This window comes from Bombina bombina, chromosome 7 (assembly GCF_027579735.1).
Source record: "Bombina bombina isolate aBomBom1 chromosome 7, aBomBom1.pri, whole genome shotgun sequence".
Taxonomy (NCBI): Eukaryota; Metazoa; Chordata; class Amphibia; order Anura; family Bombinatoridae; genus Bombina; species Bombina bombina.
In genome coordinates this window covers 241,014,251-241,040,523 of record NC_069505.1, presented here as the reverse complement: position 1 = coordinate 241,040,523, position 26,273 = coordinate 241,014,251, and the positions used below count along the sequence as shown (strand labels likewise).

The window sequence follows — 26,273 nt, the reverse complement described above, 5'->3', positions numbered from 1 at the left end:
TCTGTGTCTGGTGCAAACACAGATAATGTGCCAATAAGTGTCATTATATGTGTGTTGTTGGTCTGTGTCTGGTGCAAACACAGGTAAGGTGCCAATAAGTACCATTATATGTGTGTTATCTGTCTGTGCCTGGTGCAAACACAGGTAAGGTGCCAATGAGTGTCATTAGATGCGTGTTATCTGTCTGTGTCTGGTGCAAACACAGGTAAGGTGCCAATAAGTACCATTATATGTGTGTTATCTGTCTGTGCCTGGTGCAAACACAGGTAAGGTGCCAAAAAGTGCAATTATATGTGTGTTATCTGTCTGTGTCTGGTGCAAACACAGGTAAGGTGCCAATAAGTGCCATTATATGTGTTTTATCTGTCTGTGTCTGGTGCAAACACAGGTAAGGTGCCAATAAGTGCCATTATATGTGTGTTATCTGTCTGTGTCTGGTGCAAACACAGGTAAGGTGCCAATAAGAGCCATTATATGTGTGTTATCTGTCTGTGTCTGCTGCAAACACAGGTAAGGTGCCAATAAGTGCCATTATATGCGTGTTATCTGTCTGTGTCTGGTTCAAAACAGGTAAGGTGCCAATAAGTGCCATTATATGTGTCAGGGTATATGAATATTATAAATGAAAATTATATATATATATATATATATATATATATATATATATATATATATATATATATATATATATATATATATATATATTTATATATCAGAATTTATGCTTACCTGATAAATTTCTTTCTTTTGCGATGTACAGAGTCCACTGATTCATCCTAACTTGTGGGATATTGTCCTTCCTGACAGGAAGTAGCAAAGAGAGCACCACAGCAGAGCTGTCTATATAGCTCCCCCCTTAACTCCACCCCCCAGTCATTCGACCGAAGGCCAAGGAAGAAAAGGAGAAACTATAAGGTGCAGAGGTGACTGAAGTTTACATAAAAAATACTAGCTGTCTTGAATAGACAGGGCGGGCCGTGGACTCGGTACATCGCAAAAGAAAGAAATTTCTTTTGCAAGATGTACCGAGTCCACGGATTCATCCTAACTTGTGGGATACCAATACCAAAGCTTTAGGACACGGATGAAGGGAGGGACAAGACAGGAACCTAAACGGAAGGCACCACTGCTTGCAAAACCTTTCTCCCAAAAATAGCCTCCAAAGAAGCAAAAGTATCAAATGTGGAAAATTTGGAAAAGGTATAAAGCGAAGACCAAGTCGCAGCCTTACAAATCTATTCAACAGAAGCATCATTTTTAAAATCCCATGTGGAAGCCACCGCTCTAGTGGAGTGAGCTGTAATTCTTTCAGGAGGCTGCTGTCCAGCAGTCTCATAACCCAAATGGATGATGCTTTTCAGCCAAAAGGAAAGAGAGGTAGCCGTAGCCTTTTGACCTCTACGCTTTCCAGCAAAGACAACAAAGAAGATGATTGGCGAAAATCTTTGGTTGCCTGCAAATAAAACTTCAAGGCACGAACCACGTCCAAGTTGTGTAACTTGGAAGAAGGATTAGGACACAGAGAAGGAACAACAATTTTCTGATTTATATTACTGTTAGAAACAACCTTAGGGAGGAACCCAGGTTTGGTATGCAAAACCACCTTATCAGCATGGAAAACAAGATTAGGCGAGTCACATTGTAATGCAGATAGTTCAGAAACTCTTCAAGCTGAAGAGATCGCAACTAGAAATAGAACTTTCCAAGATAGAAGCTCAATATCTATGGAATGCATGGGTTCAAACGGAACCCCCTGAAGAACTTTAAGAACTAAATTGAGACTCAATGGCGGAGCAACAGGTTTAAACACAGGCTTAATTCTAACTAAAGCCTGACAAAAAGATCGAAAGTCTGGGACATCTGCCAGACGTTTGTGCAACAGAATAGACAAAGCAGATATCTGTCCCTTTAAGGAACTAGCGGACAATCCTTTCTTCAATCCTTCTTGGAGAAAAGACAAAATCCTAGGAATCCTGATCTTACTCCATGAGTAGCCTTTGGATTCACACCAAAAAAGATATTTACGACATATCTTATGATAGATCTTCCTGGTGACAGGCTTTCGAGCCAGAATCAAGGTATCTATGACCGACTCAGAGAAACCCTGCTTTGATAAAACCAAGCGTTCAATCTCCAAGCAGTCAGTTGCAGATAAATTAGATTTGGATGCTTGAATGGACCTTGAATCAAAAGGTCCCATCTCAGTGGAAAAGTCCATGGTGGCAGAGATGACATGTCCACCAGGACTGCATACCAAGTCCTGCGTGGCCACGCAGGCGCTATGAAAATCACTGAAGCTCTCTCCTGTTTGATTCTGGCAATCAGACGCGGAAGGAGAGGGAATGGTGGAAACACATAAGCCAGGTTGAACGACCAGGGTACTGCTAGAGCATCTATCAGTACTGCCTGAGGATCCCTTGACCTGGATCCGTAACGAGGAAGTTTGGCGTTCTGACGAGACGCCATCAGATCCAATTCTGGTGTGCCCCATAGCTGAACCAGTTGAGCAACCACCTCCGGATGGAGCTCCCAATCCCCTGGATGAAAAGTCTGACAACTTAGAAAATCTGCCTCCCAGTTCTCCACCCCTGGGATATAGATCGCTGATAGACGGCAAGAGTGAGTCTCTGCCCATCGGATTATCCTGGAAACTTATATCATCGCCAAGGAACTCCTTGTTCCCCACTGATGATTGATATAAGCTACAGTCGTGATGTTGTCCGACTGAAACCTGATGAATCCGGCCGAAGCCAGCTGAGGCCATGCCTGAAGAGCATTGAATATCGCTCTTAATTCCAGAATATTTATCGGTAGGAGGGCCTCCTCCTGAGTCCACAAACCCTGTGCTTTCAGGGAATTCCAGACTGCACCCCAGCCCAGTAGGCTGGCGTCCGTTGTCACAATAACCCACGCTGGCCTGCGGAAACACATTCCCTGGACAGGTGATCCTGTGACAACCACCAAAGAAGAGAGTCTCTGGTCTCTTGATCCAGATTTATCTGATCCAAAATATCATCTAGTGGGGTCTCCATCTGAAGAGCCTCTTCTAGAGCCTCAAACCAAAAAGCAGCTGCAGTGGTTACCGGAACAATGCACGCTATAGGTTGAAGAAGAAAACCCTGATGAACAAAAATTTTCTTTAGGAGACCCTCTAACTTTTTATCCATAGGATCAATGAAAGCACAACTGTCTTCAATAGGTATAGTTGTATACGCTTAGCCAGAGTAGAAATAGCTCCCTCCACCTTAGGGACCGTCTGCCATGAAACCTTTATGGTGTCAGAAATGGGGAACATTTTCTTAAAAACAGGAGGGGGAGCGAACGGAATACCTGGTCTATCCCACTCCTTAGTAACAATGTCCGAAATCCTCTTAGGGACCGGAAAAACATCAGTGTAAACAGGAACCTCTAAATATTTGTCCATTTTACATAATTTCTCTTGAACGACAGTAGGGTCACAATCATCCAGAGTAGCTAAAACCTCCCTGAGCAATAAACGGAGGTGCTCTAGCTTAAATTTAAATGCCGTCATATCTGAATCTGTCTGAGGGAACATCTTTCCTGAATCAGAAATCTCTCCCTCAGACAGCAAATCCCTCATCCCTACCTCAGAACATTGTGAGGGAATATCGGATACGGCTACTAAAGCGTCAGAAGGCTCAGCATTTGTTCTTAACCCAGAGCTACTGTAGCAGAGAGGCAGTAGGATCTGTAATATCTTTTGGGTAGGCAGAGACAAGCAAGTAACTACTCTTGGTAATTGTAGCAGAGAGGCAGTAGGATCTGTAATATCTTTTGGGTAGGCAGAGACAAGCAAGTAACTACTCTTGGTAATTGTAATAATAACCCCTTTCCACCAAGAACTAGACGACACATAGCTTGGGAGTCAACAACAACTTATTCAACAACTGGAAAAACAAACACTTTTTAAAAACAGTCTCCACTACAAGGGGTTTCGCAACTGAAACAGCAGGGAGTTTAAACAGTAACATACAGTTTAACATACATTTTAACCATTAGCCTAAATAACAATTCCTGCATAGTTCATAAGTGGAGAGGTTTGCCACAGCTACTGTGCTTCCCTTGCAACCCTGGCAGTTTAGATAAAACCTCTGTGAGGGTAGTATTCATAACTGAAGCCATATCTTGCAAGGTGAAAGAATTAGACGCACTAGAAGTACTTGGCGTCGCTTGTGCGGGCGTAACTGGTTGTGACACTTGGGGAGAACTCGATGGCAAAACCTGATTTACTTCTGTCTGAGAATCATTTAATGCCAAATTCTTATAAGTCAAAATATGCTGTTTGCAATTTATAGACATATCAGTACTATTGGGACACATTCTTAGAGGGGGTTCCACAATGGCTTCTAAACAAATTGAACAATGAGTTTCCTCAGTGTCAGACATGTTTAACAGGCTAGTAATGAAGCAATCAAGCTTGGAAAACACTTTATTTAATGAAAAAAACACAATTTGCAAAAACGGTACTGTACCTTTAAGAGAAAAAAAAGGCATACACAAACTGTAAAACATGTTAAAATTGCTTCAAAATTTCCGAAATTTTAACAGTACACCCACTAAGCTTTAGAAGGATCGCATCACAAGTAACAAAACAATAGAGTCCCAAATGAAATAACCGGATTGATAAGTGTCTAAAACCGGTTAAAACCCCCTAAAGCACCTTGCCACAGCTCTGCTGTGGCCCTACCTGCCCATAGGAAGCGATAATATGGGGTTTAAAGCTTCAATTAGTCCCTCAGAAGAAGTTGCTTGCTGCTTGTAAATGTAGGCCCCGCCCACCTCACTCGATGTTGCTGGGGCCTACACAAAACTAACAAACCCTGCCTGAAAGCCATGTGGGTTATAAACAACCCCAAAGAACCCTCAAGCAAATGTCCCATAAAACAGAAAACATTACTCCCAGACACAAAAACGTTTGTCCCAAATTCACATAACAAACTGAGTGCCCACAAAAAATTAACCCTTTATGCAAGCTAGTTAAAACCTCTGATAACACTAGGATTACTGCTTCCCCTTCCCCTAATGGGGACACTGTCAGCCTTTCTGAGTTAACACAGTCTCTGCAGAAAATATGACTGAACATACCTCATTGCTGTATAGCAAGAAACCGTTCCTCACACTGAAGTTTTCCTGTACTCCTCAGCTTCTGTGGGAACAGCAGTGGACCTTAGTTACAAATGCTAAGATCATCATCCTCCAGGCAGAAATCTTCATCCTGTCTGAGAGTAAATAGTACAACACGGGTACCATTTAAAAATAACAAACACTTGATTGAAGATAAAAATAAAACTAACAGTTTAACACCTCTTCTCTTTACCCTTCCTGCTTAGAGCCAGCAAACAGAATGACTGGGGGGTGGAGTTAAGGGGGGAGCTATATAGACAGCTCTGCTGTGGTGCTCTCTTTGCTACTTCCTGTCAGGAAGGACAATATCCCACAAGTTAGGATGAATCCGTGGACTCGGTACATCTTGCAAAAGAAATATATATATCATTTTCACATATATATAGCTGCTGAGCCTATAGTTGTCAGAAACACAGCTACTTGCTTATCAGCTCCAATGTTATTTGCTGTACAATATAGCTCAAACTGTTCAACCCATGTGTCCCATTTGTCTGTGCCTGGTGCAAACACAGGTAAGGTGCCAATAAGTGCCATTATATGTGTGTTATCTGTCTGTGTCTGGTGCAAACACAGGTAATGTGCCAATAAGTGTCATTATATGTGTGTTAACGGTCTGTGTCTGGTGCAAACACAGGTAAGGTGCCAATAAGTGACATTATATATGTGTTATCTGTCTGTGTCTGCTGCAAACACAGGTAAGGTGCCAATAAGTGCCATTATATGTGTGTTATCTGTCTGTGTCTGGTGCAAACACAGGTAAGGTGCCAATAAGTGCCATTATATGTGTGTTATCTGTCTGTGTCTGCTGCAAACACAGGTAAGGTGCCAATAAGTGCCAATATATGTGTTATCTGTCTGTGCCTGGTGCAAACACAGGTAAGGTGTCAATAAGTGCCATTATATGTGTGTTATCTATCTGTGTCTGGTGCAAACACAGGTAAGGTGCCAATAAGAGCCATTATATGTGTGTTATCTGTCTGTGTCTGGTGCAAACACAGGTAAGGTGCCAATAAGTGCCAATATATGTGTTATCTGTCTGTGCCTGGTGCAAACACAGGTTAGGTGTCAATAAGTGCCATTATATGTGTGTTATCTATCTGTGTCTGGTGCCAAGACAGGTAAGGTGCCAATAAGAGCCATTATATGTTTGTTATCTGTCTGTATCTGGTGCAAACACAGGTAAGGTGCCATTATATGTGTGTTATCTGTCTGTGCCTGGTGCAAACACAGTTAAGGTGCCAATAAGTGCCATTATATGTGTCAGGGTATATGCATATTATAAATGAAAATTTTATATATATATATATATATATATATATATATATATATATATATATATATATATATATATATATATAATTTTCATATATATATATATAGTTGGTGAGACCACAGAATTAATTAAATATGAGGCTATTTACAACAGTGCTATTTCACTATAAATCACAAACCCCCTGCCAAATGGTTTTGGCTGGGTGAAGACATGTTTATCCTAATTAAAAGATAACATAGCTTTTGAAGCTCACAGCCCTGTAGGGGGTAACAACCAAATTAGCAAACAAGGACCGATGGTCAAACACATCCTGGAATGTATGGAGACGATATTCTGAGCATAAACTAGATAAGCAGGTAAAATTCTGACTACATAGTGATTAGCATAGACTTGTTTAATTACCCCTGCTGTGTATGGAGACAGTAAAAATTTGACCAGCTAAAAACACATGTTCTAAATTATACTCTTAAACCCATTGTTAAAAGACAGCATAGAAATGAATACAGGTATATATATATATATATATATATATATATATATATATACACATGTACATATTTTCAGACAAAATATTTAATATATATACCTTAGGCTGTATTACATGTCTATAATGCAATTCAGATTGAAATGAATTAGATGAATAACTGCATTAGTAGATATAAAATGTTTAAGTTATTCCAAAATTAATACAATTTCTCTATATTCCAGGAAGCGAATGGAAAATGACAGGAAGAACATTAATGGATATTTGTGGACCTAAAAAGCAATGATTAATAACACTATCATTTTTTATTTCAGATCTGCATAGACAAGATTCATGCATTCAGGATTTATTAGAAATATGCAATATATTATTCATGTTGGGATACAGTGTAGTACTGAATATAAAACATGCGATTTTTATATGAATATATATCAGGATTTTAAATGTTAATAATTTTGGAATAGTTAGCAGTATAAATTATTTTGATTTAATATGATATTAAAAAGAATTTGATGTTTCATATTAAAATAATCAAGAAATTGACATGATGCTACCCTGTCTGGAATTTAGGTTGTAAGTGATTGATGCAAAAAGTGGTCTGATAAATGATCACTTTATAAAAATGTATTAAATTGTTAAAAATGTTAGAAATGGTTAAATGAATCTGTTTGTTTGCTGCCCCTTGATGGCCAAAATCTGGTATTACAGCCAAAATATTTGACTGTTAAAAGATACTTCCCAGATGAACCAATCCATATTCAGTTTCAAAGGGCCAATCCGAGACAAGCTTCCGTTGGCCGTTTCCAATCTCACCAATGATGGTTACTAAACAAAAAAACGGGCTGGTGATATCAGATGATTTAACCCCAAGCATAGAGAGAGAAAGAAGGGCTGCTGGCTAACTCTTGCTAACTTTGGCTGGTAGACTGTTTTGCTGAAACCCTGGACGAATAACTGCTGCAGTTATTATAAGCAAACAGCTACTTTTATTCTCCATATGCAACAATACTCCAATTTTTGGTATTCTGAGGTGAGATTGAACATGCTGAGAAATATTGGATATTGATTTGTTTTATCTGGGTAAAGTATACAAAGGTAATTGGTAAAACCATAGTCAAATTGTAAGTAATAGATTAAAGAGAGCAGTTTGTATTTTAGCTTGTATTCATAGCCTGTATATTTTAAACTAATCCTAAATTTTAAGTTGTTTATCTTTGCAAAACATATATATATATATATATATATATATATATATATATATATCTTAGAATTTGTCTTAACTGTAGGTAATTAAGAATTTATTTCCGCTTAGACATAGGAGTTGGTTGTTTGCACAGATAATATATCCAATTTCTGATGTTTTAATAAGAGTGTATATTGTCCTATTGTTTAACTTAGCACTGTTGATTGTACCAGTCTTAATGTTAGTAGCTAATATCTTGTATGTCTCACTGTGATACTTTAAATGCAATTCTGATTTGGGAGGCTATTGTGAATAAGGCAACTTTTATGAGATTTGTATAGCATGTTTTAATAGTTTTAGTGTATAATATTGATTCATATCCTTGTTCCTACAAATATATTTCAATGTGTTTATAGATATTAACTAATAAAAAGAATTCAGGAATTTATATTAATTTTATTGTCTTAGTATATGCATATTTGATTGTGGGTTTATTCTAAAGGGACAGTCAACCTAAATTTTCACATAGGTTACATAAGTATATTCAGTTCACCCAGACATAGCTTGCAATCTGTTGTGTACCCCAGCCTAAACTGTCAGTCTACACTGAACGTTACAGACAAATTAGATTGGTCAGTCTGAACAAATAAAATAAACCACCAGCTCGGATTTCTTTGAGGGGGAACACAGAAAGGTAAACATTTGCACTACCAGTATTACTTACGGATAGAAGAGAAGAAACTAAACTGCACACTGCTTCATAGAAAACAATGACTGCCGGAGACTAAGTTCACAGTCCCCATGCAGTGTTAGCGGCGCAATGCGCATGCGCTAAATCGGGAGCGTGGAAATACGAGACTTGCAGAGTTACAGCAGGACACTGAACAAAACCATAGGATCATGATGACGAAATATGGGAGGGGGCTGGCGGGCATTTTAAACTGCAAGGAAGAAACAAGTAAGTGGTAATTCTTAGAAATAGTAGCTAATATCTTAGTCTCACTGTGATACTTTAAATGCAATTCTGATTTGGGAGGCTATTGTGAATAAGGCAACTTTTATGAGATTTGTATAGCATATTTTAATAGTTTTAGTGTATAGTATTGATTCATATTCTTGTTCCTACAAATATATTTCAATGTGTTTATAGATATTAACTAATAAAAAGAATTCAGGAATTTATATTAATTTTATTGTCTTAGTATATGCATATTTGATTGTGGGTTAATTTTAAAGATTGTTAAATATATTGTGTTATAACCCGGCCATATACTGACATATGTGTGTTATCTGTCTGTGTCTGCTGCAAACACAAGTAAGGTGCCAATAAGTGTCATTATATGTGTGTTATCTGTCTGTGTCTGGTTCAATACAGGTAAGGTGCCAATAAGTGCCATCATATGTGTGTTATCTGTCTGTGCCTGGTGCAAACACAGGTAAGGTGCTAATAAGTGCCATTTCATGTGTGTTATCTGTCTGTGCCTGCTGCAAACACAGGTAAGGTGCCAATAAGTGCCATTATATGTGTGTTATCTGTCTGTGTCTGGTGCAAACACAGGTAAGGTGCCAATAAGTGCCATTTCATGTGTGTTATCTGTCTGTGCCTGGTGCAAACACAGGTAAGGTGCCAATAAGTGCCATTATATGTGTGCTACCTGTCTGTGTCTGGTGCAAACACAGGCAAGGTGCCAATAAGTGCCATTATATGTGTGTTATCTGTCTGTGCCTGCTGCAAACACAGGTAAGGTGCCAATAAGTGCCATTATATGTGTGTTATCTGTCTGTGTCTGGTGCAAACACAGGTAAGGTGCTAATAAGTGCCATTTCATGTGTGTTATCTGTCTGTGCCTGGTGCAAACACAGGTAAGGTGCCAATAAGTGCCATTACATGTGTGTTATCTGTCTGTGCCTGCTGCAAACACAGGTAAGGTGCCAATAAGTGCCATTATATGTGTGTTATCTGTCTGTGTCTGGTGCAAACACAGGTAAGGTGCCAATAAGTGCCATTATATGTGTGTTATCTGTCTGTGTCTGGTGCAAACACAGGTAAGGTGCCAATAAGTGTCATTATATGTGTGTTATCTGTCTGTGTCTGGTGCAAACACAGGTACGTTGCCAATAAGTGTCAGTATATGCATGTTATCTGTCTGTGTCTGGTGCAAACACAGGTAAGGTGCCAATAAGTGCCATTATATGTGTGTTATCTGTCTGTGTCTGATGCAAACACAGGTAAGGTGCCAATGAGAACCATTATATGTGTGTTATCTGTCTGTGTCTGCTGCAAACACAGGTAAGGTGCCAATAAGTGCCATTATATGTGTGCTATCTGTCTGTGTCTGATGCAAACACAGGTAAGGTGCCAATAAGTGCCATTGCATGTGTGTTATCTGTCTGTGCCTGGTGCAAACACAGGAAAGGTGCCAATAAGTGCCATTAAATGTGTGTTATCTGTCTGCGTCTGGTGCAAACATGGGAAAGGTGCCAATAAGTGCCATTATATGTGTGTTACCTGTCTGTGTCTGGTGCAAACACAGGCAAGGTGCCAATAAGTGCCATTATATGTGTGTTATCTGTCTGTGCCTACTGCAAACACTGGTAAGGTGCCAATAAGTGCCATTATATGTGTGTTATCTGTCTGTGTCGGCTGCAAACACAGGTAAGGTGCCAATAAGTGCCATTATAGGGTAAGACCACAGATCCTCATCGCCAGCTGTTATGTTCTCTGTATAGTCAGGATTAGAACATTCAGTTGTGTGCTGTTACCTTGTGTCTGATGTGTCTTGTACATATCATGAAGACTGCAGCAGGAACTTTAGATAACTTTTATTTAGCTACAACCACATGGCTGACTCACTAACAGAATCATCAGTAAAACTAACATGGCTTCTAATGATGTCACAGAGACCGAGACACACCCAGAAGGTGTGGTGAGCTGAGCTTAAAGCTGCAGCACTTCTAACATATAATGATGAGACAAGGTTAGTGCAAAGATACAGTAAAAACTGCGGTAATCTTGACAATAATAATAACCCACACACAGTAAAGTACCTGTAGGTGTCTTCAGGGTATGTTTTTTGCACATAGTCTTGTAGCTCCATTTGGGCTTTTTCCTGAAACTTTTCTATTTGCTGCGTACTGGAGAGACCCGGATGATCTGCATGATTAAAGGGATACTCAAGTCAAAATAAACTTTTATGATTTTGATAGAGCAGCAGTTTTAAGACACTTTCCAATTTACGTCGTTTTATATTCACACTTTCTGAGGAACAAGATCCTACTGAGCATGTGCACAAGCTCACAGGGTATACATATGCTAGTCTGTGATTGGCTGACACCTGTCATATGATACAGAGGGCCAGAAAATGGGAGAAAAAGTAAATTTATGCTTACCTGATAAATTTCTTCTATGATGCGATGAGTCCACGGATTCATCTTTTACTTGTGGGATATTATCCTCCTGCTAACAGGAAGTGGCAAAGAGCACCACAGCAGAGCTGTCTATATAGCTCCTACCTTAACTCCACCCCCCAGTCATTCGACTGAAGGTACAGGAAGAAAAAGGAGAAACTAAAAGTTGCAGAGGTGACTGAAGTTTCAAATCAAAAATATAATCCGTCTTAAATTGACAGGGCGGGCCGTGGACTCATCGTATCATAGAAGAAATGAATTTATCAGGTAAGCATACATTTACTTTTCTTCAATAAGATACGACGAGTCCACGGATTCATCCTTTACTTGTGGGATACAATACCAAAGCTACAGGACACGGATGAACGGGAGGGACAAGACAGATGGTTAAACAGAAGGCACCCCTGCTTGAAGAACTTTTCTCCCAAAAATAGCCTCCGAAGAAGCAAAAGTATCAAATTTGTAAAATTTGGAAAAGGTATGAAGTGAAGACCAAGTCGCAGCCTTACAAATCTGTTCAACAGAAGCATCATTTTTAAAAGCCCATGTGGAAGCCACCACTCTAGTAGAGTGAGCTGTAATTCTTTCAGGAGGCTGCTGTCCAGCAGTTTTGTATGCCAAACGGATGATGCTTTTCAGCCAAAAAGAAAGAGAGGTAGCCGTAGCTTTTTGACCTCTACTTTTTCCAGAATAGACAACAAACAAAGAAGATGTTTGACGGAAATCTTTGGTCGCTTGCACGTAAAACTTCAAAGCACGAACCAAGTCCAAGTTGTGCAAAAGATGCTCCTTCTTAGAGGAAGGATTAGGACACAGAGAAGGAACAACAATTTCCTGATTAATATTCTTACTAGTAACAACCTTAGGAAGGAATCCAAGTTTGGTACGCAAAACCACCTTATCAGCATGGAAAACAAGATAAGGCGAGTCGCATTGCAATGCAGATAGTTCAGAAACTCTTCGAGCCAAAGAGATAGCAACTAAAAACAGAACTTTCCGGGGCGGAGCCAGCAGAGCAGCATTGAGGACGCACATTTCAGTAGCTCCGACTACATTGCATATAAAAGTTAATTTCTAGGTCTGCTCCAGCCTTAATATCTGTTCCATAATGAAGATTGCTTAATACAAATGATCCGCGCATCTATTTCTACTGCTATGAGCTCTGCCAAAGTGATAGACTTTCAAACATCTTGTGGGTAACCTGCTAGCAAGAGGCTGTGAAGTCGGCCATCTTGTGCCTATCTCTAATGCATCCCTGGAGCCCACTACTATTCTCCGGCATGTCAACAGCGGAGCAAATTATGGAGGAGATCCATCTTTTTCTTGATGGGTGCTGCAGCATACTTGAGTGTTTACCCAGTCTGGCGCTCCGACAGGCAGACGACAAGCTTCTGGCTTGTCCTACTCAAGTGCCCATCTGCATGGCCATGCCGGGGGGTGGCGGCGCCTTGGGGCCCCGGCGTCCCTCACCTCCTGAGCGTATTGTCTTGGAAGCGGGGAATGGAACTGCCCCTACCGGCTTATCGCCGGGCACGCTAAAGAGCTCCAGCCTTCTGCCACATCAAGCACTTCTCACTGTATCTAGCAGCCACACGCAGATACTATCGCCTGCAACTAAAGCAACCCAGAGAGGCCTATACCTTACACCAGTGGTAACCTCATCGCCAGGCTGCTTTATTTGGACTTGCCCGAGCGCAGCAGACCGCAATACAAGGGCTCAGAGATTTAAGGACCTGCACCGCCTCTTCTTTGGCAGAGCTCAGTCGGCCCTTCTCATCTGCGGACAGCAGCAGTCAGACATCCCAGCCAAGCTGCACAGAGTAGGCATCGGCTAGAACACTGAGGGCTTTTGAGTGACTTTGACTATGGCGGCGACGTGTTTGACTATTTTTGAACTGTCCACCATGAGTTTGTTTGAACTTGCTGTTACCTTCAAGCTCCTCTGTTATTTACTAATGTCTTGCAGTTTTATTCCCTAGTTTGTTTATTGTGCACGGAGAAGTACTTATTGGAATTTACCCCTGCTGTCAGTATTTTACTTTTACCAACCTACCTAAAGGGCTAAACGTCTGCTACCTTGAAAGGATGATAACTGCATCAGGTCTCTGCAACATACACATTAATGCAGAAATTATCTCTGAGCGTGGGACAAGTGTCTCTTCTAACTACTGTTCAATATGGCTCATAGAGCTGATGGTGTGTTTATATGCCCACTGTTTGAAAACATAAGGATACCGTGAGTAATAACCATGTAGGCAGACATTATGGTATTAAAGTTTAGGCTCTGTTTAGACAGCATTTCTTAGCAAGGCTTTTGAGAATTTTTCTTTATTTGGACTAACTGCCTGCGGCCGGGGTAGTTGGACTACTTTTTTCCTTGACTGAATTTACTTAAATGTGCCTTGCTAACGGGTGGTTTTACCCCAGACCCTAGTGGGATATAAAACAAAACATAACTACAAAACAAAAAACTTTAGCTTATGAACACCCACACATGTATTTAGTCTGCTTTTAATACACGCCGCACATGTGGCTAGCCTAGTGAATTCATTAGAGGTGTATATAACTGCTATAAAGACAATTCACACATTCTATTAAAGCCCTTATGTTGTTGGCTCAAGTTTACATAGGAGCCGCGTTAGTTAAATATATAGTCCCTTTTTACCTCACTGCATTAGCCTCAAATACTGACATGGCATCTGCTCTTGTTATATCCCCCTATCTAGGTACCTGGTTTACAATTAGCTCCCTACTTTGAGGATTATCTGGATAGTCCCTATAGCCCCTGGATTATGGTATCCACATGTATCTCCATATCTATAACTGTTGCCCTTGAATTTTCACCGCAAGGCTGCTTTCTTAACTCTATTAATGTACCCCCTTAGGTAGCCCTAGTGACCTACCTCTAATCCTTTATATATGACCAATAGCTTGTATAGATTTCACTTCTGGAGATTGAAATAAGTGGCCCTGTTAGGACTGGGATATATCAGTTTTTTTACTCTCCCGTTTGACATAGTAAATTCATATTTCCAATGCCTTAAATTTGTGCAGCTTAATATCTAGAATTTTGTACCCATCAAACGACGTTGCCTATTTGTTGCCATTATGCTTTTTAGAAGTTAATACCCTGAATTTCTTAGTATATAGCTCTCTACTATCTAATTTGCTTATTGAAATAACTTTATTTACCACCTCCCCCCCCCCCCCCCCCCCCCCACATATAATAAGCCTCCTATTTTAGAAGGATTATCTATGCGGTCTTTCTTACTTGTACCGCACCCTAGCTACTATTCCTACTTATATAACATTTTTCTTTTCCACTATTACCAGCCTTAGTACAACCTTTGAGCCTACATAAACATTCGCATATTTTTATACCTTATTTATACACTGGATAAGAATCCCTTCTGTATAGTATTCCACACCCTATAGGGTCCATAGCCCCTTGGTTGCTGCCTTGTTATTACTAATTATGGTTCTGAGAAACAGTTAAAAAGAGGTTCTACATTTGGGGTCCATGAGTGGCCCTGTCGCATCAATGTCTACCTACTTTACATTATGTAGATAATGCATTTAATGTGTACTTTGTCGTTTATCTGTACTGTATTTATGTGCGATTTCTTTTGACAATTTACACTGTAATTGTTTGTTTTCCTTGTTAATACGTGTTAATACTTACTATTTGTATACATGAAAAAGAACCTCAATAAAAACAAAACAAAAAAAAAAACAAAAAAAACAGAACTTTCCAAGATAGAAGCTTAATATCTATGGAATGCATAGGTTCAAACGGAACCCCTTGAAGAACTTTAAGAACTAAATTCAAACTCCATGGCGGAGCAACAGGTTTAAACACAGGATTGATTCAAACTAAAGCCTGACAGAACGACTGAACGTCTGGAACATCTGCCAGACGCTTGTGCAGTAAAATTGATAAAGCAGATGTTTGTCCCTTTAGGGAACTAGCTGATAACCCCTTCTCCAATCCTTCTTGGAGAAAGGACAAAATCCTAGGAATCCAGATCTTACTCCATGAGTAGCCTTTGGATTCGCACCAATAAAGATATTTACGCCATATCTTATGATAAATTTTCCTAGTGACAGGCTTTCAAGCCTGAATCAAGGTATCTATGACCGACTCAGAGAATCCCCGCTTGGATAAAATCAAGCGTTCAATCTCCAGGCAGTCAGACGCAGAGAAACTAGATTTGGATGCTGGAACGGACCTTGAATGAGAAGGTCCTGTCTCAGTGGCAGAGTCCAAGGTGGTAGAGATGACATGTCCACCAGGTCTGCATACCAAGTCCTGCGTGGCCACGCAGGTGCTATCAAAATCACCGAAGCTCTCTCCTGTTTGATTCTGGCAATCAGACGAGGAAGGAGAGGAAATGGTGGAAACACAGAAGCCAGGTTGAACGACCAAGGTACTGCTAGAGCATCTATCAGTACTGCTTGAGGATCCCTTCATCTGGACCCGTAACAAGGAAGTTTGGCATTCTGACGAGATGCCATAAGATCCAATTCTGGTGTGCCCCATTGATGAATCAATTGTGCAAACACCTCAAACACAAACTGGTAATGCTTGTCCAGAAAGGCGAACCTGAGGAACTGGTGATGATCTTTGTGGATAGGGATGTGCAGATACGCATCCTTTAAAGGGAACCACAACACCTGCTTCAAATGTTCTAAACAAACTTGTTGGAATTGTGCAAAATAAACTAACTATCACTTATTTATGCTGTCTTTTCATATTTTCATTATATTGTAGAAAAACAGCTTCATAATTTAAAGTTTAATCAGCAGCCTAGCACTTGCTATGTCTGCTGCCATATTGTAATGCACGTCTTCAACATTAGTAGGTCACGTGACTCACACGGCACCTTCTATTTCTAACACTGAGGAAGCAAAGTGAGGACTGCAGTTTCTGAGAACGGCTTCAGGCTCTGCTATATTTATAAACAGCAAGAGCAGGGAAGGAAGCAGAGAGGGGGAGGGAGACTCAGGGCTCCCGAGACTGTAAGTAACGTAGATAAATGCAGAAGTATCTGCTTACAATTATATCTGCAGCAGGAGTTTGCTTTCTGTCTCCGGAGCCTTTCTTCCCCTGTGCATTCCTCTTCCCCTCCCACTTCCTTCCCTGCTCTTGGTATTTATGATTATAGCAGTGAAGCTGTTCTTAAAAGATACTGCAGTGATCCCTCTGCTTCCTCAGCCTTTGTAATAGAAAAAGGTGCCGTTTTAGTCACAGGACCACTGTAGTGGAAAGTACTTCACAATATGGCAGCAGACATAGCAGATTGTAGGCTGCAGATCATCATTAAAATTATAAAGCTGTTTCCTGCAACAGAATGCAGTAAGATGAAGACTGCATGCAGAATTGTAGTTAGTTTATTTTGCATAATCAGAGAAAGTTAGTTAAAAACTTTTCAAGCAGGTGTTGTGGTTCCCTTTAAATCCACGGTGGTCATATATTTACCCTCCTGGATCATTGGTAAAATAGTTTGACTAGTCTCAATCTTGAAGGATGGGACTCTGAGGAATTTGTTTAGAATCTTGAGATCTAAAATTGGTCTGAAGGTTCCCTCTTTTTTGGGAACCACAAACAGATTGGAGTAAAACCCCTGCCCCTGTTCTGTTTTTGGAACTGGGCAGATTACTCCCATGGTACATAGGTCGTCTACACAGCGTAAGAACGCCTCTCTTTTTGTCTAGTTTACAGACAATTGAGAAAGATGGAATCTCCCCCTTGGAGGAGAATCTTTGAAGTCTAGAAGATACCCCTGGGTCACGATTTCTAAAGCCCAGGAGTCCTGAACGTCTCTTGCCCAAGCCTGAGCAAAGAGATGAAAGTCTGCCCCTTACTAGATCCGGTCCCGGATCGGGGGCTGCCCCTTCATGCTGCCTTGATGGCAGCAGCGGGCTTCTTGGCCTGTTTACCTTTGTTCCAAGTCTGGTTAGGTCTCCAGACTGACTTGGATTGAGCAAAATTCCCCTCTTGCTTTGCAGCAGGGGAGGAGGTAGAGGGACCACCTTTGAAGTTTCGAAAGGAACGGAAATTATTTTGTTTGGTCCTCATCTTATTAGTCTTATCCTGAGGAAGGGCATGGCCTTTTCCTCCAGTGATGTCTGAAATTATATCTTTCAGTTCAGGCCCGAATAGGGTCTTACCCTTGAAAGGGATGGCTAGCAGACCAGGACTTAAGCCATAACGCTCTACACACTAAAATGGCAAAACCTGAATTATTTGCCGCTAACTTAGACAGTTGAAAAGCGGCATCTGTAATGAAAGAATTAGCTAGCTTGAGAGCCCTAATTCTATCCAGAATATTATCTAACGGGGTCTCAACCTGAAGAGCCTCCTCTAGAGCCTTGAACCAAAACGCAGCTGCAGTAGTTACAGGAACAATGCACGCTATAGGTTGCAGAAGAAAACCCTGATGAATAAATATTTTGTCTATCCCACTCCTTTGTAACAATGTCCGAAATCCTCTTAGGGACCAGAAAAACATTAGTGTAAGTAAGAACCTCTAGATATCTATCCATTTTACACAATTTCTCTGGTGGGATAACAATAGGGTCACAATCATCCAGAGTCGCTAAAACCTCCCTGAGTAACAAGCGGAGGTGTTCTAGCTTAAATTTAAAAGCCGTCTTATCTGAGGGAACATCTTTCCTGAATCAGAAATCTTTCCCTCAGACAGCAAATCCCTCACCCCCAACTCAGAAAATTGTGAGGGTACATCGGAGATGGCTAATAAAACGTCAGAGGGCTCAGCATTTACTCTCACACCAGACCTACTGCGCTTCCCCTGCAACCCACACAGCTTATATAAAACCTCTGTGAGGGTAGTATTCATAACTGCGGCCATATCTTGCAGGGTGAAAGAATTAGACGCACTAGAAGTACTTGGCGTCGCTTGTGCGGACGTTAATGTTTGTGACACTTGGGGAGAATTAGATGGCATAACCTGATTCCCTTCTGACTGAGAATCATCCTGCGACATACTTTTATCAGCTAAAATATGTTCTTTGCAATTTATTTCCCTTTCAGTGCATGAGGGACACATTTTAAGTGGGGATTCCACAATGGCTTCCAAACACATTGAACATTGGCTTTCCTCAATATCAGACATGTTAAACAGGCTAGTAATGACCACAAACAGGCTTGAAAACACTTTATTTAGTGAAAAAATAATCTTAAAAAAACGGTACTGCGCCTTTAAGAGAAAAAAAGCATACACATTCTGCAAAACTGCTTTAAAAACATAATTTATGCTTACCTGATAAATTCCTTTCTCCTGTAGTGTAGTCAGTCCACGGGTCATCCATTACTTATGGGATTATATCTCCTCCCTAACAGGAAGTGCAAGAGGATCACCCAAGCAGAGCTGCTATATAGCTCCTCCCCTCTACGTCATACCCAGTCATTCGACCGAAACCAAACGAGAAAGGAGAAACTATAGGGTGCAGTGGTGACTGGAGTTTAATTTAAAATTTAGACCTGCCGTAAAAAAACAGGGCGGGCCGTGGACTGACTACACTACAGGAGAAAGGAATTTATCAGGTAAGCATAAATTATGTTTTCTCCTGTTAAGTGTAGTCAGTCCACGGGTCATCCATTACTTATGGGATACCAATACCAAAGCTAAAAGTACACGGATGACGGGAGGGACAGGCAGGATCTTTACACGGAAGGAACCACTGCCTGTAGAACCTTTCTCCCAAAAACAGCCTCCGAAGAAGCAAAAGTGTCAAATTTATAAAATTTTGAAAAAGTGTGAAGTGAAGACCAAGTTGCAGCCTTGCAAATCTGTTCAACAGAGGCCTCATTCTTAAAGGCCCAAGTGGAAGCCACAGCTCTAGTAGAATGAGCTGTAATCCTTTCAGGAGGCTGCTGTCCAGCAGTCTCATAGGCTAAACGTATTATGCTACGAAGCCAAAAAGAGAGAGAGGTAGTCGAAGCTTTTTGACCTCTCCTCTGTCCAGAATAAACGACAAACAGGGAAGAAGTTTGACGAAAATCCTTAGTTGCCTGCAAATAAAATTTCAGGGCACGGACGACGTCCAGATTGTGCAGAAGTCGTTCCTTCTTTGAAGAAGGGTTAGGGCACAATGATGGAACAACAATCTCTTGATTGATATTCTTGTTAGTGACTACCTTAGGTAAGAACCCAGGTTTAGTACGCAGAACTACCTTGTCTGAATGAAAAATCAGATAAGGAGAATCACAATGTAAGGCCGATAACTCAGAGACTCTTCGAGCCGAGGAAATAGCCATTAAAAACAGAACTTTCCAAGATAACAGCTTGATATCAATGGAATGAAGGGGTTCAAACGGAACACCTTGCAGAACGTTAAGAACTAAGTTTAAGCTCCACGGCGGAGCAACAGTCTTAAACACAGGCTTAATCCTAGCCAAAGCCTGACAAAAAGCCTGAACGTCTGGAACTTATGACAGACGTTTGTGTAAAAGGATAGACAGAGCTGAGATCTGTCCCTTTAACGAACTAGCAGATAAACCCTTTTCTAAACCTTCTTGTAGAAAAGACAATATCCTAGGAATCCTAACCTTACTCCATGAGTAACTCTTGGATTCGCACCAATATAAGTATTTACGCCATATTTTATGGTAAATTTTCCTGGTAACAGGTTTCCTAGCCTGTATTAAGGTATCAATCACTGACTCCGAGAATCCCCGCTTTGATAGAATCAAGCGTTCAATCTCCATGCAGTCAGCCTCAGAGAAATTAGATTTGGATGTTTGAAAGCACCCTGAATCAGAAGGTCCTGTCTCAGAGGCAGAGACCATGGTGGACAGGACGACATGTCCACTAGATCTGCATACCAGGTCCTGCGTGGCCACGCAGGCGCTATTAGAATCATCGATGCTCTCTCCTGTTTGATCCTGGCAATCAATCGAGGAAGCATCGGGAAGGGTGGAAACACATAAGCCATGTTGAAGACCCAAGGTGCTGTCAGAGCATCTATCAGTACTGCTCCCGGGTCCCTGGACCTGGATCCGTAACAAGGAAGCTTGGCGTTCTGGCGAGACGCCATGAGATCCAGATCTGGTTTGCCCCAATGATGAAGCAGTTGGGCAAACACCTCCGGATGAAGTTCCCACTCCCCCGGATGAAAAGTCTGGCGACTTAGGAAATCCGCCTCCTAGTTCTCCATGCCTGGGATGTGGATCGCTGACAGGTGGCAAGAGTGAGACTCTGCCCAGCGAATTATCTTTGAGACTTCCATCATCGCTAGGGAACTCCTTGTCCCTCCCTGATGGTTGATGTAAGCCACAGTCGTGATGTTGTCCGACTGAAACCTGATGAACCTCAGAGTTGCTAACTGAGGCCAAGCCAGAAGAGCATTGAAAACTGCTCTTAATTCCAGAATGTTTATTGGAAGGAGTCTCTCCTCCTGAGTCCATGATCCCTGAGCCTTCAGGGAATTCCAGACTGCGCCCCAACCTAGCAGGCTGGCGTCTGTTGTTACAATCGTCCAATCTGGCCTGCTGAAGGGCATCCCCCTGGACAGATGTGGCCGAGAAAGCCACCATAGAAGAGAATCTCTGGTCTCTTGATCCAGATTTAGCATAGGGGACAAATCTGAGTAATCCCCATTCCACTGACTTAGCATGCACAATTGCAGCGGTCTGAGAGGCAGGCGTGCAAAAGGTACTATGTCCATTGCCGCTACCATTAAGCCGATTACCTCCATGCATTGAGCCACTGACGGGTGTTGAATGGAATGAAGGACACGGCAAGCATTAAGAAGTTTTGATAACCTGTCCTCTGTCAGGTAAATTTTCATTTCTACAGAATCTATAAGAGTCCCTAAGAAGGGAACTCTTGTGAGTGGCAATAGAGAACTCTTTTCTACGTTCACCTTCCACCCATGAGACCTTAGAAATGCCAGAACTAACTCTGTATGAGACTTGGCAGTTTGGAAACTTGACACTTGTATCAGAATGTCGTCTAGGTACGGAGCTACCGCTATTCCTCGCGGTCTTAGTACCGCCAGAAGAGAGCCCAGAACCTTTGTAAAGATTCTTGGAGCTGTAGCTAACCCGAAGGGAAGAGCTACAAACTGGTAATGCCTGTTTAGGAAGGCAAACCTTAGATACCGGTAATGATCCTTGTGAATCGGTATGTGAAGGTAGGCATCCTTTAAATCCACTGTGGTCATGTACTGACCCTCTTGGATCATAGGTAAGATGGTCCGAATAGTTTCCATTTTGAACGATGGAACTCTTAGGAATTTGTTTAGGATCTTTAAGTCCAAGATTGGTCTAAAGGTTCCCTCTTTTTTGGGAACCACAAACAGATTTGAGTAAAACCCTTGTCCGTGTTCCGACCGCGGAACTGGGTGGATCACTCCCATTAGTAAAAGGTCTTGTACACAGCGTAGAAACGCCTTTTTCTTTATCTGGTTTGCTGACAACCTTGAAAGATGAAATCTCCCTTTTGGAGGAGAAGCTTTGAAGTCCAGAAGATATCCCTGAGATATGATCTCTAACGCCCAGGGATCCTGGACATCTCTTGCCCAAGCCTGGGCGAAGAGAGAAAGTCTGCCCCCCACTAGATCCGTTTCCGGATCGGGGGCCCTCACTTCATGCTGTCTTAGGGGCAGCAGCAGGTTTTCTGGCCTGCTTGCCCTTGTTCCAGGACTGGTTAGGTTTCCAGCCCTGTCTGTAGCGAGCAACAGTTCCTTCCTGTCTTGGAGCGGAGGAAGTTGATGCTGCTCCTGCCTTGAAGTTACGAAAGGCACGAAAATTAGACTGATTAGCCCTTGGTTTGGCCCTGTCTTGAGGCAGGGCATGGCCCTTACCTCCAGTAATGTCAGCGATGATTTCTTTCAAACCGGGCCCGAATAATGTCTGCCCTTTGAAAGGAATGTTAAGCAGTTTAGATTTAGAAGTCACATCGGCTGACCAGGATTTAAGCCACAGCGCTTGAATGGCGAATCCGGAGTTCTTAGCCGTAAGTTTAGTTAAGTGTACTACGGCATCAGAAATAAATGAATTAGCTAGCTTAAGGACTTTAAGCTTGTCTATAATCTCATCCAATGGAGCTGTGCTAAGGGTCTCTTCCAGAGACTCAAACCAGAATGCCGCCGCAGCCGTGACAGGCGCAATGCATGCAAGGGGTTGTAATATAAAACCTTGCTGAACAAACATTTTCTTAAGGTAACCCTCTAACTTTTTATCCATTGGATCTGAAAAAGCACAGCTATCCTCCACCGGGATAGTGGTGCGCTTAGCCAGAGTAGAAACTGCTCCCTCCACCTTAGGGACCGTCTGCCATAAGTCCCGTGTGGTGGCGTCTATTGGAAACATTTTTCTAAATATAGGAGGGGGTGAAAAAGGCACACCGGGTCTATCCCACTCCTTGTTAACAATTTCTGTAAGCCTTTTAGGTATAGGAAAAACGTCAGTACACGCCGGTACCGCAAAATATTTATCCAGCCTACATACTTTCTCTGGAATTGCAACCGTGTTACAATCATTCAGAGCCGCTAATACCTCCCCTAGTAATACACGGAGGTTCTCAAGCTTAAATTTAAAATTTGAAATATCTGAGTCCATTTTGTTTGGATCAGATCCGTCACCCACAGAATGAAGCTCTCCGTCCTCATGTTCTGCAAATTGTGACGCAGTATCAGACATGGCTCTATTATTATCAGCGCACTCTGTTCTTACCCCAGAGTGATCGCGTTTACCCCTAAATTCTGGCAATTTAGATAGTACTTCAGTCATAACATTAGCCATGTCTTGCAAAGTGATTTGTATGGGCCGCCCTGATGTACTTGGCGCCACAATATCACGCCCCTCCTGAGCGGGAGGCGAAGGTACTGACACGTGAGGAGAGTTAGTCGGCATAACTTCCCCCTCGTTGTCTGGTGATAATTTCTTTACATGTACAGATTGGCTTTTATTTAAAGTAGCATCAATGCAATTAGTACACAAATTTCTATTGGGCTCCACATTGGCCTTTAAACATAGTGAACAAAGAGATTCATCTGTGTCAGACATGTTTAAACAAACTAGCAATGAGACTAGCAAGCTTGGAAATACTTTTCTAAATAAATTTACAAGCAATATAAAAAACGCTACTGTGCCTTTAAGAAGCACAAAAAACTGTCACAGTTGAAATAACAATGAACCAAAATAGTTATAGCAACCAATTTTTCACAGTAAATGTATTAAGTTAGCAAAGGATTGCACCCACCAGCAAATGGATGATTAACTCCTTAATACCCAAAAAAAACGGATAACAATTTAATATTAACGTTTTTATCACAGTCAAAACACACTATCACAGGTCTGCTGTGAGTGATTACCTCCCTCAAAACTAGTTTTGGAGACGCCTGAGCTCTGTAGAGACGTCCTGGATCATGGAGGAAGAAATAGGAAGACTGTGACTAAATTTTTACTGCGCAATAAAGCGCTAAAATAGGCCCCTCCCACTCATATTACAACAGTGGGGAAGCTCAGTAAACTGATTTTATTCAGAAACAAACGACAGCCATGTGGTAAAAATCATGCCCATAAAGTTTTATCACCAAGTACCTCAGAAAAAACGATTAACATGCCAGTAAACGTTTTAAAAATGAAATTATGAAATGTTATTAATAAGCCTGCTGCTAGTCGCTTTCACTGTAGTGTAGGCTCAAATATTACTTAAATATAGACAGTATTTTCTTAGTGAAATTCCATTCCCCAGAAATACCTCAGAGTATACATACATACATATCAGCCTGATACCAGTCGCTACTACTGCATTTAAGGCTGCACTTACATTACATCGGTATTAGCAGTATTTTCTCAGTCAATTCCATTCCTTAGAAAATAATATACTGCAACATACCTCCTTGCAGGTGAGCCCTGCCTGCTATCCCCTGTTCTGAAGTTACCTCACTCCTCAGAATGGCCGAGAACAGCAAGTGGATCTTAGTTACGACCGCTAAGATCATAGACAAACTCAGGTAGATTCTTCTTCTAATGCTGCCTGAGAAGAAACAACACACTCCGGTGCCGTTTAAAATAACAAACTTTTGATTGAAGAAATAAAAACTAAGTTTAACAACCACAGTCCTCTCACACGTCCTATCTATTAGTTAGGTGCAAGAGAATGACTGGGTATGACGTAGAGGGGAGGAGCTATATAGCAGCTCTGCTTGGGTGATCCTCTTGCACTTCCTGTTAGGGAGGAGATATAATCCCATAAGTAATGGATGACCCGTGGGCTGACTACACTTAACAGGAGAAATAATCCAATTGTTTCAATTTTTTGTATGAATATTCAAAATATGCAGCTAAGTTTGCCCCACAAGGAAAGGAACACTTAACCCTTTACAGTAAAAAAACGGATAAGTAATAAGGCCTAAATCCGGAAAAAACACCCCTTGCACCTCTCCACAGCCCTGCTGTGGAGCCTACCTGCCCTCAGGGATTGGAAAAACGGGGTTAAAGCTTCAATTTGGCCCAACACTTTCACAAGGGCCCACCGGAGTTGGAGCTTGCTGCTTGCCTTGTAAATACAGCTGCGCAACTGAGGCGCGAAAATAGGCCCCGCCCATCTCACTCAATGTTTCTCAGCCCTAATGAACTGCACCAGAGCGGTCTTAAACTAGCCATGTGGGTTCTTAAACCCAAAAAAAGAAGCCAAGTGTACCCTTCAATAAAGCCTCAAAAACGTTACTTAAACTAGCCATGTGGGTTCTTAAACCCTGCCAAAAACGTTATCAGCACTCCCAATTCAATAAATGTTTGCCCACAAACATTTAAACTCAGTGTCAACCATTTTTTATTAGCCCCTATATGCAAGCTTAGTAATACCCCTCTTCTCTTAGGATTACTGCTTACCCTTACCCTCATGGGGATACTGTCAGCCAATCTGAAATACCACAGTCTCTCCAGAAAAAAATGACTGAACATACCTCACTGCTATTAAGCATGAAAACGCTCCTCACACTGAAGTTTCTTGTACTCCTCAGCCATTCTGTGGGAACTGCTCTGGATCTTAGTGACAAATGCTAAGATCATCAGCCTCCAGGCAGAAGTCTTCATCCATCTGTTGCCTGAGAGTAAATAGTACACACCGGTACCATTTAAAATAAAAAACTCTTGCTTGAAGAAAATAAAAACTAACATTTTATCACCTCTTTCACTTTACCCTTCTTAGTACTTAGAGTAGGCAAAGAGAATGACTGGGGGGTGGAGTTAAGGGAGGAGCTATATAGACAGCTCTGCCGTGGTGCTCTTTGCCACTTCCTGTTAGCAGGAGGATAACATCCCACAAGTAAAGGATGAATCCGTGGACTCGTCGTATCTTATAGAAGAAAATAAATTTGTCAGTAAAAAATCTACTGCTTATTTGAAATTCAGAGTAGGTGTTAAATGATTGTCTTTTTATTATGCACTTGTTAATTATGTAATTCTACTGCATTTAGTGGTCATTTAAATAAATTAAAAAATAATGATTTACTCAGCAGACTGTTTCACTCACTCTGCAAAAGAGGGCACACAGAGTTTTCACATAAAGAGGCATTTTTCTAATGGTTTCTACTAGGGTTGCACCGATACCGATACTACTTGTACTCATGCAAATGCACCGATACTTAAACCGATACCTCCAATTCCTACCCATATGCTATTTTGTGGCGTTTTTCAAACTGTATGTTCCCATTCCATTTTAAGCTGGAGTGGAGACTTAACTAAAAATTGTTCACTTCTGTTCTGCCAATACAAATTGCTGTTATTTGTATTATTTTACATC

General features: G+C 41.3%; 1 protein-coding gene across 3 annotated transcripts in view; it reads right to left on the bottom strand.

Moving 5' to 3' along the window:
- The window catches only part of NR2C2 (nuclear receptor subfamily 2 group C member 2), a 456,514-nt gene that overhangs the window by 33,061 nt on the left and 397,180 nt on the right, over positions 1-26,273 (bottom strand). For 2 of the 3 annotated variants that reach the window (XM_053720676.1, XM_053720677.1), the window contains one exon: positions 11,134-11,239. In XM_053720676.1, coding sequence (XP_053576651.1) covers positions 11,134-11,239 — 106 coding nt within the window. Of the gene's footprint in view, positions 1-8,809; positions 9,027-11,133; positions 11,240-26,273 lie in introns of all 3 variants that reach the window. The other variant, XR_008403220.1, reaches the window with a different exon arrangement.